The sequence below is a fragment of the Oncorhynchus mykiss genome, chromosome 10, assembly GCF_013265735.2.
Source record: "Oncorhynchus mykiss isolate Arlee chromosome 10, USDA_OmykA_1.1, whole genome shotgun sequence".
In the NCBI taxonomy this organism is placed as follows: Eukaryota; Metazoa; Chordata; class Actinopteri; order Salmoniformes; family Salmonidae; genus Oncorhynchus; species Oncorhynchus mykiss.
The window spans coordinates 37074009-37089551 of record NC_048574.1 but is presented as its reverse complement, the minus strand read 5'-3'; the positions used below and the strand labels follow the sequence as shown (position 1 = coordinate 37089551).

At 43.3% G+C, this 15543-nt stretch overlaps 1 protein-coding gene across 2 annotated transcripts; it reads left to right on the top strand.

Moving 5' to 3' along the window:
• The first annotated feature begins 179 nt into the window (after positions 1-179).
• LOC110533798 (ras-related protein Rab-4B) lies at positions 180-10624 on the top strand. Of its 2 annotated transcripts, XR_002475042.2 has the most exons (9): positions 180-417; positions 761-841; positions 1983-2097; positions 5452-5514; positions 5623-5777; positions 5864-5959; positions 6081-6247; positions 8583-8691; positions 8768-10624. XR_002475042.2 is itself a non-coding variant. In XM_021618320.2 (8 exons), exons 1-7 carry the CDS (start codon positions 396-398, stop codon positions 6197-6199), a joined length of 651 nt encoding a protein of 216 aa, XP_021473995.1. In that variant the 5' UTR covers positions 180-395; the 3' UTR covers positions 6200-6247; positions 8583-10624. The 2 variants fall into 2 exon arrangements, 1 of the variants encoding a protein (XP_021473995.1); XM_021618320.2 differs by having other exon boundaries at positions 8583-10624.
• Positions 10625-15543: the final 4919 nt, after the last annotated feature.

The window sequence follows — 15543 nt, the reverse complement described above, 5'->3', positions numbered from 1 at the left end:
CAATTAATAGTTTTTGACATCTCAGTATGTCACTTTCAGACATACACACAAACACACATTACACTGATTATTCATCAAATTAAATAATTCTACAATTATATATGCCTAAATAATTATCAGAAACATAACATTCATGTTATCATCTCACTGAGAGTAAAATACTGATCCAACATGCTACAAGCGACAAAGCCTACAGTCCATGAAGCGTGCCCGTCTTCTACAAATATTTTTACGTAGCTAGAACGTCGCCATGTTGTCATCACGTACGTCTGTCTTGGATGGCAAAACAATTTATGTGGATGAATCCTTCTGATTAAACGGGATTTGTGGCAATTTTTGAAACGCCAATAAGTTATTTATTGACATTTCAGCACTCGAAGACCTTGAATCCATCAATGGAAATGACAGAAACATATGGTAAGCAAAGCAATATTTGGCGTCACAATATGCTATGCGGGTTGTTCTTTCGTCTGGGATAAGAAACAAGATGAAGCTTGTCGGCTAGACAGCCGCCTATAGCTAGCAACTTAGTAAACATTACTTACATTACTTGTCAGTCTATAAGATAGTTAGCTAGTTCTCTAGATCTGTAACACTCGTCGTCAGGAACCGTAACCACTGCTTCTGTTTGATTTGTGAGAAAAAGACATCGCGGCTTTCAACGTCTCTGCTCTTGGCTGCTTCCATGTGGTCAGTCTGTTGTAATCGTGAGATGTAGTAAATGTGTTATCATAATTTCTTCTCCTTCGTTCTTTTCCAGATTTCCTTTTTAAATTCTTGGTGATTGGAAGTGCGGGATCAGGGAAATCCTGTCTTCTCCATCAATTTATAGAAAACAAGTGTAAGTGAAATTGTTATTAAATTGATAACTTTCAGAAACAGTATATGCACGTCTTAAAGATCACTGGCCTCGTGGAGATGGCACTGTAATGTTATATTATGGCGCTGTAATGTTATATTATAGTAGGGTAATGTTATAGTATGGCACTCTAATGTTATAGTATGGCGCTGTAATGTTATAGTAGCGCACTGTAATGTTATAGTAGGGTACTGTAATGTTATAGTAGGGTACCATAATGTTATAGTAGGGTACTGTAATGTTGTAGTAGGGTACTGTAATGTTATGATACTGTAATGTTATAGTAGGGTACTGTAATGTTATGATAATGTAATGTTACGGTAATGTTATAGTAGGGTACTGTAATGTTATGGTAATGTTATATTACGGTACAGTAGTGTTATAGTAGGGCACTGTAATGTTATAGTAGGGCACTGTAATGTTATAGTAGGGTACTGTAATGTTATAGTAGGGTACTGTAATGTTATATTAAGGTACTGTAATGTTATGATGGTACTGTAAGGTTATAGTAGGGTACTGTAATGTTATATTAAGGTAATGTAATGTTATATTATGGTACTGTAATGTTATATTAAGGAACTGTAATGTTATAGTAAGGTACTGTAATGTTATAGTAGGGTACGGTAATGTTAAAGTACGGTACTGTACTGTTATATTATGGTACTGTAATGTTATAGTAGGGTACTGTATTGTTATGGTACTGTAATGTGTTATTATGGTACTGTGATGTAATGTTATAGTACTGTAATGTGTTATTATGGTACTGTAATGTTATAGTAGGGTACTGTAATGTTATGTTACTGTAATGTTATATTATAGTACTGTAATGTGTTATTATGGTACTATAATGTTATATTATGGTACTGTAATATTATAATAGGGTACTGTAATGTTATATTATGGTACTGTAATGTTATAGTAGGGTACTGTAATGTTATATTATGGTACTGTAATGTGTTATTATGGTACTGTAATGTAATCACTGGTATCACTACCAAGTTTTTGGATATGTTTACTCTACATTTACATTAGGCTCTATGAGACAACATTAAATATGCCAGCAAAGATTCTCTACCACCATGTGCAACAGAGTTTGTTTTGTTTTCTGTTCTGTCCCATGTAGTCAAGCAGGACTCCAGCCACACCATCGGGGTGGAGTTTGGCTCCCGGGTGGTAATGGTTGCTGGCAAGACAGTCAAGTTGCAGATCTGGGACACAGCTGGACAGGAGCGATTCCGGTAGGTAGCTCTAATTAACAGGGTGCTTGTTATCTGATATCTCAGCAGGATGTTCATTTGATCAAATCAAATGTTATTAGTCACATGCGCCGAATACAACCTTACAGTGACATGCTTACTTACGAGCCCCTAACCAACAAAAAAAAAATACAGCCTGGTATAGAGGTCCTGGATGGCAGGAGGCTTTGCCCCAGTGGTGTACTAGGCCGTACGCACTACCCTCTGTAGTGGCTTGCGGTCAAAGGCCGAGCAGTTGCCATACCAGGCGGTGACGCAATCATTCAGGATGCTCTCGATGGTGCAGCTGTAGAACCTTTTGAGGATCTGAGGACCCATGCCAAATCTTTTCAGTCTCCTGAGGGGAAATGGTTTTGTCGTGCCCTCTTCACTACTGTCTTGGTGTGCTTGGACCATGTTAGTTTGTCGGGGCCCCTGTGTTGAGGATCAATGTGGCCACCTGGGGGCGGCCTGTCAAAGTCCAGGATCCAGTTGCAGAGGGAGGTGTTTAGTCCCAGGGTCCTTAACTTATTGATGAGCTTTGAGGGCACTATGGTGTTGAACGCCGGAGCTGTAGTCAATGAATAGCATTCTCACATAGGTGTACTTTTTGTCCAGGTGGGAAAGGGCAGTGTGGAGTGCAATATAAATTGCATCATCTGTGGATCTGTTAGGACAGTATGCAAGTTGGAGTGGGTCTCTGGGATAATGGTGTTCATGTGAGCCATGACCAGCCTTTCAAAGCACTTCATGGCTACAGAAGTGCTACGGGTCAGTAGTAATTTAGGCAGGTTATCTTAGTGTTCTTGGGCACAGGGACTATGGTGGTCTGCTTAAAACATGTTGGTATTACAGACTCGGACAAGGAGAGGTTGAAAATGTAATTGAAGACACCTGCCAGTTGGTCAGCGAATGCTCGCGGTACACGTCCTGGTAATCTGTCTGGCCCTGCGGCCTTGTGAATGTTGACCTGTTTAAAGGTCTTACTCACATCGGCTACGGAGAGCGTGATCACACAGTCTTCCGGAACAGCTGGTGCTCTCATGGATGTTTCAGTGTTATTTGCCTCGAAGCAAGCATAGAAGTAGTTTAGCTCTTCTGGTAGGCTCGTGTCACTGGGCAGTTCTCAGCTGTGCTTCCCTTTGTAGTCTGTAATGGTTTGCAAGCCCTGCCACATCCGACGAGCGTTGGAGCCGGTGTAGTACGATTCGATCTTAGTCCTGTATTGACAATTTGCCTGTTTGATGGTTCGTTGGACGGCATAGCGGAATTTCTTATAAGCTTCCGGGTTAGAGTCCTGCTCCTTGAAAGCGGCAGCTCTAGCCTTTAGCTCAGTGCGGATGTTGTCTGTAATCCCTGGTTTCTGGTTGGGGTATGTACGTACAGTCACTGTGGGGACAACGTCATCGATGCACTTATTGATGAAGCCAATGACTAATGTGGTGTACTCCTCAATGCAATCGAAGGAATCCCGGAACATATTCCAGTCTGTGCTAACAAATCAGGCCTGTAGTTTAGCATCTGCTTCATCTGACCACTTTTTAAAATTAATTGAGTCACTGGTGCTTCCTGCTTTAATTCACACATCTAAAAGTAAAAGGGATTTAATTTCTATATTAGGACGAGCAATGTCGAATTCCGGAGTATAATGAATAAATATACAGTGCTTTCGGAAATTATTCCGATCCCTTGACTTTTTCCACATTTTGTTACGTTACAGCCTTGTTCTAAAATTGATTAAATTGTTTTTTTACCCTCATCAATCTGCACACAATACCCCAGAAATGTTTGCTAATTTATTAAAAAATAAAAATGGAAATATCACATTTACTTAAGTATTCAGACCCTTTACTCAGTACTTTGTTGAACCACCTTTGGCAGCGATTACAGCCTAGAGTCTTCTTGGGTATGACGCTACTAGCTTGGTTCACCTGTATTTGGGGAGTTTCTCCCATTCTTCTCTGCAGATCCTCTCAAGCTCTGTCAGGTTGGATGGGGAGTGTTGCTGAACAGCTATTTTAAGGTCTATTCAGAGATGTTCGATCTGGTTCCAATCCGGGCTCTGGCCGGGCCACTCAAGGACATCCCAAAGTCACTCCTACGTTGTCTTGGCTGTGTGCTTAGGGTCGTTGGCCTGTGAACCTTCACCCCAGTCTCCACCAGTGCTCTGGAGCAGTTTTTCATCAGGATCTCTCTTTGCTCCGTTCGTCTTTGCCTCAATCCTGACTGGTCTCCCAGTCCCTGCCGCTGAAAAACAACCCCACAGCATGATGCTGCCACCACCATGCTTCAAGGCAGGGGTGGTGCCAGGTTTCCTCCAGATGTGATGCTTGGCATTCAGGCCAAAGAGCTGTCATGTGCCTTTTACTGAGGAGTGACTTCCGTCTGGCCATTCTACCATAAAGGCCTGATTGGTGGAGTGCTGCAGGGATGGTTGTCCTTCTGGAAGGTTCTCCCATCTCCACAGAGGAGCTCTGTCAGAGTAACCATCAGGTTTTTCAGTCTCTCGCTTCCAGCTTTGATGCACCTGTACTGACCTCGCCTTCTGGATGATAGTGGGGGGAACAGGCCGTGGCTCGGGTGGTTGTAGTTTTTAATTATCTTTTTGGCCTTCCTGTGACTTCGGGTATTGTAGGTGTCCTGGGGGGCAGGTAGTGTGCCCCCTGTGATACGTATGGCAAACCGCACCACCCTCTGGAGATCCCTGCGGTTGCGGGCGGTGCAGTTGCTGTACCGAGCGGTGAAATAGCCCGACAGGATGCTCTCAATGGTGCATCTGTAAAAGTTTGAGGGTCTTAAGAGCCAAATGTATTCTTCCTCCTGAGGTTGAAGATACACTGTTGCGGCGCCTTCACCACACTGTCTGTGTGGGTGTACCATTTCAGATTGTCAGTGATGTGTACGCCGAGGAACTTGAAGTTTCCACCTTCTCCGCTGCGGCTCTGTGGATGGGGGCGTGCTCCCTCTGCTGTCTCCTGAAGTCCACAATCAGCTCCATTACTTTGTTGGCATTGAGGGAGAGGTTATTTTCCTTGCACCACTCCACCAGGGCCCTCACCTCCTCCCTTTCTTGTCATTATTGGTAATCAGGCCTACTACTGTTGTGTCGACTGCAAACTTGACGATTGAGTTGGAAGCCTGCGTGGCCACGCAAGTCATGGGAGAACAAGGAGTACAGGAGGGGGCTAAGCATGCACCCTTGTGGGGCCCCTGTGTTGAGGATCAGCGTAATGGAGTTGTTGTTTCCGACCTTTCCCTTTGACGTAAGTATTAGTGGATGCTACATTATGTTCTACATCATGATGTTGGAAAGAGAAGGTTCCTCTGTCTGACACTCTTGTTTCCCCCTGACCTCAGATCAGTGACTCGCAGTTATTACAGAGGGGCAGCAGGGGCTCTCCTGGTTTATGACATCACCAGGTAAGACCCTGATTTACACTAATCCCAAATTAACCCCATATTATTAGATGACAGTGGACCCATTTAATATTTTACTTGAATATACTTCTGTGTCTCTGGGTATCCAAGTCGGGAAACGTACAATTCCCTGACCAACTGGTTGACAGACGCTCGGACACTGGCCAGTCCAAACATCGTCATTATCCTCTGTGGGAACAAGAAGGACCTAGAAGCTGACAGAGAGGTCACTTTCCTTGAGGCATCCCGTTTTGCCCAGGAGAATGGTAATGACCCTGCATACTGAGTGATGGTTGTGACTATAGATAAAGGAGATTGATTACTTAATTAGTCCATGTTGTTATAAAAACAGAAGTGATGTTCCTGGAGACGAGCGCCCTCACCGGAGAAAACGTGGAGGAGGCCTTCCTCAAATGTGGTCGCACCATCATCAACAAGATAGAGTCAGGTAATAATGCAGAGCAATGTAGTGCACTAGTGATATATAGGCATCCACATTAGCTGAAGTGCTAACTGTATCTTTGGATGAGTTCTCTCATGTTTAATACGTCGATGTGTCTCCTCTGTAGGTGAGTTAGACCCAGAGCGAATGGGCTCAGGGATCCAGTATGGTGACACGACGGTGAGGCAGCTTCGCCAGTCGCCACAGGCTGGCTCAGAACAGGGCAGAGATCAGTGCAACTGTTAAAGGCTAATGCTAACCCAGCTCTAAGACACACAAATCCCATGTCTCCAGGTAAGTAGCTTGTATTAAACCTACACTGATAAGTATGTCTCCTTACAAGTGTTTTGTATTTCTTCAATTGATAATCTATTAGTGTGAAAATTTTAGGGCTGTCCCCAATTATTCGACTGGTCGATAGGCTGTTGGTCGACCAACATTTTCTTTAGAAAACTACAACAACAAAAAATCCTACTTCCTGAATGGATTTTTCTCAGGTTTTCGCCTGCCAAATCAGTTCTGTTATACTCACAGACATTATTTTAACAGTTTTGGAAACTTTAGAGTGTTTTCTATCCAAATATACTCATTATATGCATATCCTATCTTCTGGGCCTGAGTAGAAGGCAGTTTGGGCATGCTTTTCATCCAAAATTCCAAATGCTGCCCCCTACCCTAGAGAAGTTAATGAAGCTGCCAGTTGAGGACTTGTGAGGCGTCTGTTTCTCAAACTAGACATTCTAATGTACTTGTCCTCTTGCTCAGTTGTGCACCTCCCACTCCTCTTTCTATTCTGGTTAGGGCCAGTTTGCGCTGTCCTCTGAAGGGAGTAGTACACAGCGTTGTATGAGATCTTCAGTTTTTTGGCAATTTCTCATATGGAATAGCCATCATTTCACAGAACAAGAATAGACTGACGAGTTTCAGAAGAAAGTTATTTGTTTCTGGCCATTTTGAGCCTGTAATCGAACCCACAAATGCTGATGCTCCAGATACTTAACTACTCTAAAGAAGGCCAGTTTTATTGCTTCTTTAATCTTCTTTAAACAGTTTTCAGTTGTGCTTACATATTTGCAAAAGGTTTTTCTAATTATCAAGCCTTTTAAAATGATAAACTTGGATTAGCTAACACCGTGCCATTGGAACACAGGAGGGATGGTTGATAATGGGCCTCTGTACACCTATGTAGATATTCCATAAAAAAATTAGCAGTTTACAGCTACAATAGTCATTGACAACTTTAACAATGTCTAAACTATATTTCTGATCAATTTGATGTCATTTTAATGGACAAAAAAAAACGCTTTTCTTTCAAAAACAAGAACATTTCTAAGTGACCCCAAACTTTTGAACGTTAGTGTGTGTGTGTGTGAGATAATTCTATATATTTTTTTGATGGCACGCGGGACACCTGTCTTATTCGCGGCCATCTCAGTGAACTAATCCATTGCGCCGACCACGGGGATGGCACAGTCAAAGAAGGGGAGTGTGGCTGCACAATGCATTTCTCTCTCCAGAAATCCAATTTGTGCATATTCATTGTTTCATAACTTCATTGTGATTTTTTTGTTTGTTTTTGCATTTGATTGTTAGTGTCTATCAATTCCCCATTACATACAGCACCAGTCAAAAGTTGGGACACACCGACTCATTCCAGGGTTTTTCTTTATTTGTACTATTTTCTACATTGTAGATTAATAGTGAAGACCTCAAAACTATGAAATAACATGGAATCATGTACTAATCAAAAAAAAGTGTTAAACAATTCAAAATATATTTGAGATTTCTAAGTAGCCACCCTTTGCCTTGATGACAGCTTTGCACACTCTTGACATTCTCCCAACAAAGTCCGTTTTTCTATCCATTGAGAATGACAATAGTTCCTCAATGTATTTGAAAATATTTCTAGTGCTCTCCCTTTCGATAACCACTCAGAGTGAAAGGGAGAAATGTCATTCTCTGATCATAAAATAGTTATACCGATTACTTCTTCTTCCTTGCTAAATAGCCTACAGCTGTGTCTGTCCCGAGCTCACTGGCTCTGGAAACTCTGAGAGCCCAGAATATTTTATACAATGATGCAAGGACAGTTCGTTGCAGACAGGCAATGCGTGGCCAATGTGATTTAGGATATTTATTTTTAATCAGGATATTTTCTATCTGCAGGCCGCAATATTTTTATTTGTTAGCTTTATAGGCTATTTTTACATATTTGGCGATGGCAGTAGAAGTAACTTTTTAGGTTTATAATATTCATTTAGATTTGGATAGAATTTTGATTAACCACATGACAATGATTTTCAGATATGAAAAAGTTATTATGAATTAAAAACTGTTTTATGAAAATGTGCATATGAACTGCCGGTAGAATTGGTCAAATAAATTGGCATTCCACATGAGAAGGTCTGCTGACTCCTCGTGTAGCCTATTACTGACAACTTCAGGAGAGTAATGGCAAAATGTATGAAAGCCAGTAGGAGAGGGAGGATGGTGAAGTTTCTTCTTCTTATCTTGATCTCTGGCTCCTTCTTTAGTCGGGACAGCCCTAGATCAGTTAAATTATTGGTATTTAGCGAACTGGGCTGAACGAGATTTAACATCTTTCCTTTAACCGTCTCTGCACACTCAGGCTTTTAGAGGACTGCCCTGTGACTTTTGACCCCTGCTCCTGGAAAATTGCTGGAGAGACCCTGTGTGGAACTTAAGGCTGGGTTAGCATCTTGATCAGGAACTGTGATGTGAGTATCTGGGTCCAGTCATTGAGCTTCTCCAGGCCTGTCTCTCTCTGACTACTGCTCCGCTGTGCATCGCCAGGGACTACAAGTGACATCAGCAGAGAGACCTGACCAATCAGAGCCAGGCCCATGGACACACATCAGGATGTTTGTTTTCAATGTCTTTATTCAGAAGCAACAGCCACAGCAGCTCATACACCTCTCACTGTTCACTCTATTGATATAAAGCTAGTGAAAGTCAGGTCAAAGCTTGTAGACAGTGATGGGACTGACATGGTGTAAAGAGAACACAACACCAGACTTTTATTTATGTTCGATCTCTATAAAAGTTTAGCCTATTTATTGGTTGTGTTGAAAAATGTTGTGAATATATCAAAAGGAAATAACATTTGTGACATTGGTGTACAATGTTTTATGAAACTGTAAAAAGCAGGGAACTTCTATGGTAGTCACAGTGTATACATACAGTACTGTGTGAGTACAATTTTGACAACGTTAATACACATATATACATACACACACACACACAAAGTATGTGGACCCCCTCAAATTAGTAGATTCAGCTATTTCAGACACAGGTGTATAAAGTCGAGCACACCGCCATGCAATCTCCATAGACAAACATTATCAAGAGAATGGCCTTACTGAAGAGCTCAGTGACTTTCAACGTGACACCATCATAGGATGCCACCTTTCCAACAAGTCAGTTCATCATATTTCTGCCCTGCTAGAGCTGCCCCGGTCATTTGTAAGTACTGTTATTGTGAAGTGGCAACAATTGCTCAGCCGCGAAGTTTTAGGCCACACAAGCTCACAGAATGGGACCACCAAGTGTTGAAGTGCGTAAAAATAATATTTTTGCAACACTCACTACCTAGTTCCAAACTGCCTCTGGAAGCAACGTCAGCACAAAAACTGTTTGTCGGGAGCTTCATGAAGTGGATTTCCATAGCCGTGCAGCCACACAAGCCTAAGATCACAATGCCAGGCGTCGGCTGGAGTGGTGTAAAGCTCGCTGCTGTTGGACTCTGGAGCAGTGGAAACGCGTTCTCTGGAGTGATGAACCACACTTCACCATCTGGCAGTCTGACAAACAAATCTGGGTTTGGCAGATGCCAGGAGAATGCTAACTGCCCCAATGCATAGTACCAACTGTAAAGTTGTTTCAGCATGACAATGGCACCAAGCGAGGTCCATACAGAAATGTTTTGTTGAGATCGCAGTGGAAGAACTTGACTGACTTGCACAGAGCCCTGACCTCAACCCCATCGAACAACTTTGGGATGTTTTGGAACGCCAACTGAGCCAGGCCTAATCGCCCAACATCAGTGCCCGACCTCACTAATGCTCTTGTGGCTGAATGGAAGCAAGTCCCCACAGCAATGTCTCAACATCAATGGAAAGCATTCCCTGAAGAGTGGAGGCTATTATAGCAGCAAAGGGGGGACCAACTCCATATTAATGCCCATGATTTTGGAATGAGATGTTTGACGAGCAGGTGTCCACATACTTTTGTTTAGGAGTTGGAGGCAAGCCCAACAGTCGTTTGTATGTATGTATGTATGTATGTATGAATGAATGAATGAATGAATGAATGAAGACAGTGTGCATTGGATCTGGATGACTCATAAACGTCAGGTTAGGGGGAAAACAAATATGTATTTTACATGTGAGGTATTGTGCAATGATTATGAAAGGGTTGAGGCCATATCTAAATCCACTCAAACCAGATTGTCATTGATGGACCGAAGTAAAGTACAAACATGAGTATCTCCATTTTTAAAGTTGTTTGTGTGATTGGTTTTAGTAGATGCATATATCTGGACTATGATCTTACATGTGACGTTTGTGTGCTAGATAATTATTGAACTGAAGCACTGCCATTCCTTGCAAAGCCTGTATGATCTTAAATTAATAAATAATTAAACCAAATGAATTACACTCTCTATCACTTTCCATTGGTATGACTGTGACTGACACATTTTACACACCCCTGTCAGATCCTACACAGGATGAATCATCTTCAGTGGTTAAAGGGAGAGCCAAGCTCCTGCACCTTGGGTTAAAGGGAGAGCCAAGCTCCAGCACCTTGGGTTAAAGGGAGAGCCAGGCTCCAGCACCTTGGGTTAAAGGGAGAGCCAGGCTCCAGCACCTTGGGTTAAAGGGAGAGCCAGGCTCCAGCACCTTGGGTTAAAGGGAGAGCCAGGCTCCAGCACCTTGGGTTAAAGGGATAGGCAACTCCTGCACCTTGGGTTAAAGGGAGAGGCAACTCCTGCACCTTGGGTTAAAGGGAGAGGCAACTCCTGCACCTTGGGTTAAAGGGAGAGGCAACTCCTGCACCTTGGGTTAAAGGGAGAGGCAACTCCTGCACCTTGGGTTAAAGGGAGAGCCAACTCCAGCACTGTGGGTTAAAGGGAGAGCCAACTCCAGCACCTTGGGTTAAAGGGAGAGCCATGCTCCTGCACCTTGGGTTAAAGGGAGAGCCAACTCCAGCACCTTGGGTTAAAGGGAGGGGCAACTCCTGCACCTTGGGTTAAAGGGAGAGCCAGGCTCCAGCACCTTGGGTTAAAGGGAGAGCCAGGCTCCAGCACCTTGGGTTAAAGGGAGAGCCAGGCTCCAGCACCTTGGGTTAAAGGGAGAGCCAAGCTCCAGCACCTTGGGTTAAAGGGAGAGCCAAGCTCCAGCACCTTGGGTTAAAGGGAGAGCCAGGCTCCAGCACCTTGGGTTAAAGGGAGAGCCAAGCTCCAGCACCTTGGGTTAAAGGGAGAGCCAGGCTCCAGCACCTTGGGTTAAAGGGAGAGGCAGGCTCCAGCACCTTGGGTTAAAGGGAGAGGCAACTCCTGCACCTTGGGTTAAAGGGAGAGGCAACTCCTGCACCTTGGGTCAAAGGGAGAGGCAACTCCTGCACCTTGGGTTAAAGGGAGAGGCAACTCCTGCACCTTGGGTTAAAGGGAGAGCCAAGCTCCTGCACCTTGGGTTAAAGGGAGAGGCAACTCCTGCACCTTGGGTTAAAGGGAGAGCCAAGCTCCAGCACCTTGGGTTAAAGGGAGAGCCAGGCTCCAGCACCTTGGGTTAAAGGGAGAGCCAAGCTCCAGCACCTTGGGTTAAAGGGAGAGCCAGGCTCCAGCACCTTGGGTTAAAGGGAGAGGCAGGCTCCAGCACCTTGGGTTAAAGGGAGAGGCAACTCCTGCACCTTGGGTTAAAGGGAGAGGCAACTCCTGCACCTTGGGTCAAAGGGAGAGGCAACTCGAGGACCTTGGGTTAAAGGGAGAGGCAACTCGAGGACCTTGGGTTAAAGGGAGAGGCAACTCCTGCACCTTGGGTTAAAGGGAGAGCCAAGCTCCTGCACCTTGGGTTAAAAGGGAGAGCCAAGCTCCAGCATCTTTCATGATCAAAGAGAAAAGTAAGATAAAAAGTAGCATAAACCAACATTAGGGTTGTGGTTGAAGAGTTTTTCAAAATGCTATATACACACACATTTTTCACGAGAAACTAATGCTTATAGGTACCTTTTTGTGTTTGTAAAATATTACTGTTCTCAGATTTTAAATTAATAGAATCATAGGTGTGTATTAAAATGGGTTTTGTTGCAAAACGCTATAAGTATCGTATCCTGTATATTTAACAAATTCAACCCATTATAAATCCAGTCTCATGCTATAGTGTTTGGTTAGAGTTAGGTCTTGTCCCGAATGGCACTACTTTTGACCAGAGAACAGATGTCATATTGTTTTTTCGTTTTGCAACAAAATGTGATTATTTGTCTCTCTGAAATTACGTCCATCTAGTGATAGGTTTCAAACAAACGTAACAGGGTTGGTTGTTTCCACTTGCCTCTAAAGAAAGGGGTATTTAATGTTCAAGCATTCTTATTGGTTGGTTCAACTGTGATGACAATAAGGCGTGTTGTGATTGGCCCCGCTTGCAGAGAGGGGAGATCGCGAACGTCAGGTCTTCCCAGTATGAAAATGTGATGCACGGTGTAGGTCACGTTCTGAATACTGTTTTCTATTTTACAACGTGTACAAGTTTGCTGTACATTATTGATTTTTACATGTGTGGGTATATGGTAGGGATTGAGGAGCTTTGGCATATGATTGCTGTAAATAAGTGTGTTAGCTAGCATACACCGACTTAATGGTCACATAAGCCCACTGCTAACACAGTTGTCTTCATGCTACAGATTTTTGCCATCAATACCGTTAAGCTCTGCACAACTAACGTGCCGTTTCCTTTTTAACACCATAAATAAATTATGCTCAACTGGGACCACTGGCTGATGTGATTAATTTGGATAAAACACAAGCAAGAAGAGTACGATTTACATCTGTTACACTGGTGCCGTGACCCGGATCACTGGTTGCTGCGGAAAAGGGAGGAGAGTGTAACCGATGTGAAATGGCTAGCTAATAGCGTTTCAATCGGTGACGTCACTTTCTCTGCAAGGGCGGCGTTTTTTTGTGGAGTGATGGGTAACGATGCTTTGTGGGTGACGTATTTAATACCATGATTGAATAGTGAAACACCAATCTTAAATTCATTAAACAATAAAAGTACATTAACCAACATTTCTGAAAATTGATACATAGTGTTTTGGAATGAAACTTTGGAATGAAACCGGATGTGGACATGATACTACAGTTAGGGTTGAACCAGATGTGGACATGATACTACAGTTAGGGTTGGGGTTGAACCAGATGTGGACATGATATTACAGTTAGGGTTGGGGTTGAACCAGATGTGGACATGATACTACAGTTGGGGTTGAACCAGGATGTGGATATGATACTACAGTTAGGGTTAGTTACTACCCTAACCCTAGACTGGTAACACATTGTAATTACAGCAGTAGCCCTAACTTGAGTTTAATGTCCACATCCCGGGTTCAACCTTAGGTTAGGTTTATGGTTGAGGCTAAGTATGTTCAATCCTATACCTACACCTCACCCTAAATAGGGCTCCCCCACCTCCAAATTCCCAAATTAACCACTTGTCATATTGTTACACTTCTATCACCACAAGGTGGTGCTGTGGAACCACAAATATTATTATCATGTCAGTCAGCAAGCAACAGGTAAACAAAGCCGTATTCAGATGACATTGGTGTTACAAAAAATGATTTGTTCCAAAATGTATCAAGTACAATGCGTATAATCAGTAGATTATAGAGTAAATAGTAATACCTACTAATGCTTAGTCCCTTACAGGGTCAAGCCAAACAACAATGTACGTCTGTCCCCTTGAAGGGTACGGCCCAATGGGAGAGCCCAGGGCTGATATGACCTCTGACCTCTAGTGTTACAGATGAATGGGCCCGGCGTGTGACCAGACGACAGCTGGGCCACTGTTCTGCTGAGTCAGCCTCTGCTTCACAGACATACGCGTGAGCACACAGATGGAACAGGGCCATTTACTAAGATAGTGTCCCCTTTAAGGCCTTATATTATCATCATATTAAATTACATGGATGGCCTCGTCTTTATGACTTGCTCACTCCTGGTTGAAATGAAAATGTTTACACCAGCTGTGTGCAAATGCACAGATCTTAAGTCGCTGTGTTTGTACAGTATACGTGTCTCCTTATGTGACTAATGACAGCTGCTCAGAATAAGGCTGAGTGTGTGTATCAGAAACATGCAAACCTTAAATGGGAAAACATTTGATAGAAGCAGAAAAAATCCCAGAACTATTTCAGCGTTAAAGTTAAGGGCATGGCCGAGTTTCTACCACTTCACAGGCAGAAATGCATTCAAGCTTTCATGAACAACATATGTTGTCTGACTATATTAGAAAACCAAGACCAGATCATTTTACTAGTAGGTTCCTCCACCCTCTTTCAGACCTTGACATCTCCTCTCCATGAGCCTGGTTTTCCTCTGCTGTCCCCAGCCAGTCAGACACAGACACAGCTGGAAGCCACATTAGTACTAAGGTTGGATGGATACCTACTAAACAAACAGAGGATGAGACACTAGACCTGTTAGTTCGTTTCTGGGTGTACAGTAGGTCTGGCAACATGGATACAGACAACCAGGCTTGCTTTTGTTTCATAGTTCATGTGCAGTTTTCCTTAGAAATGTTTCAATGAAATTGAGAAGATTTGCGTGTTGGATTTGTCAATTCATTTTCATGGTTGTGTCTCGGTTGATCTAGCCAGCGTTCATCATGCAGGCCCTGGGTCTCCTCTGTTGGAGGAATGTTGGCTCGGACCCAGACATGTCCCATAGAGAAACACTAATGATCAAAGAAGGTGTTCTGTGTTTATTTTCACTTTGTGAATGAGTTGGATTGCATTATGAAACACAGAACAGAATAAATACTGTCTGAAGTGCGTTAGTCTTGGCCACAAACATGCATATCCCGGATGAAGTGATACACAAAAAACACCCTGCTTCACTCTCTACATTTACATTCACGCACAAAAAAAACGTGCAAATCAATAGACCGTCATCCACACCCCTCTTTAAACATGCACACAGGTACACACACACACACACAAGACACTCCAGTGTCATTGCTCAGATGGAGGTCTGGCAGACAGACACTCCTTCGTTGTGATGTATGGAGATGTCTGAACAGCAATCGTGCTTTAATTGCCACACCACCACAAAGAAGAGGAAAAATGACAGCAGGCTGGCCGGCGCAGTGCAGGCCTCTGTAGTGTGGCTAGCCGCTCTGGCCCAGACGAAGAGATCGGCTCAACAGTCATAAATACATATAAGCCCTCAAGAAAGAACAAATGGGTTGAGAAGGCAAGGATCCACATTCAGTATCTCCTCTATGTTCTCTGGACTCTGTGGATGAGTTACTGAGTCGGAGTACATTGAGTATAGGAACAGTGCAGCACAAGGCAAA

Coding starts and splice junctions, on each gene's coding strand:
- LOC110533798 (XM_021618320.2), top strand. CDS start 396: ATGGAAATGACAGAAACATATG. Junction 842..1,982: donor TCAATTTATAGAAAACAAGT/GTAAGTGAAATT, acceptor TGTCCCATGTAG/TCAAGCAGGACTCCAGCCAC. Junction 5,960..6,080: donor CATCAACAAGATAGAGTCAG/GTAATAATGCAG, acceptor TCTCCTCTGTAG/GTGAGTTAGACCCAGAGCGA.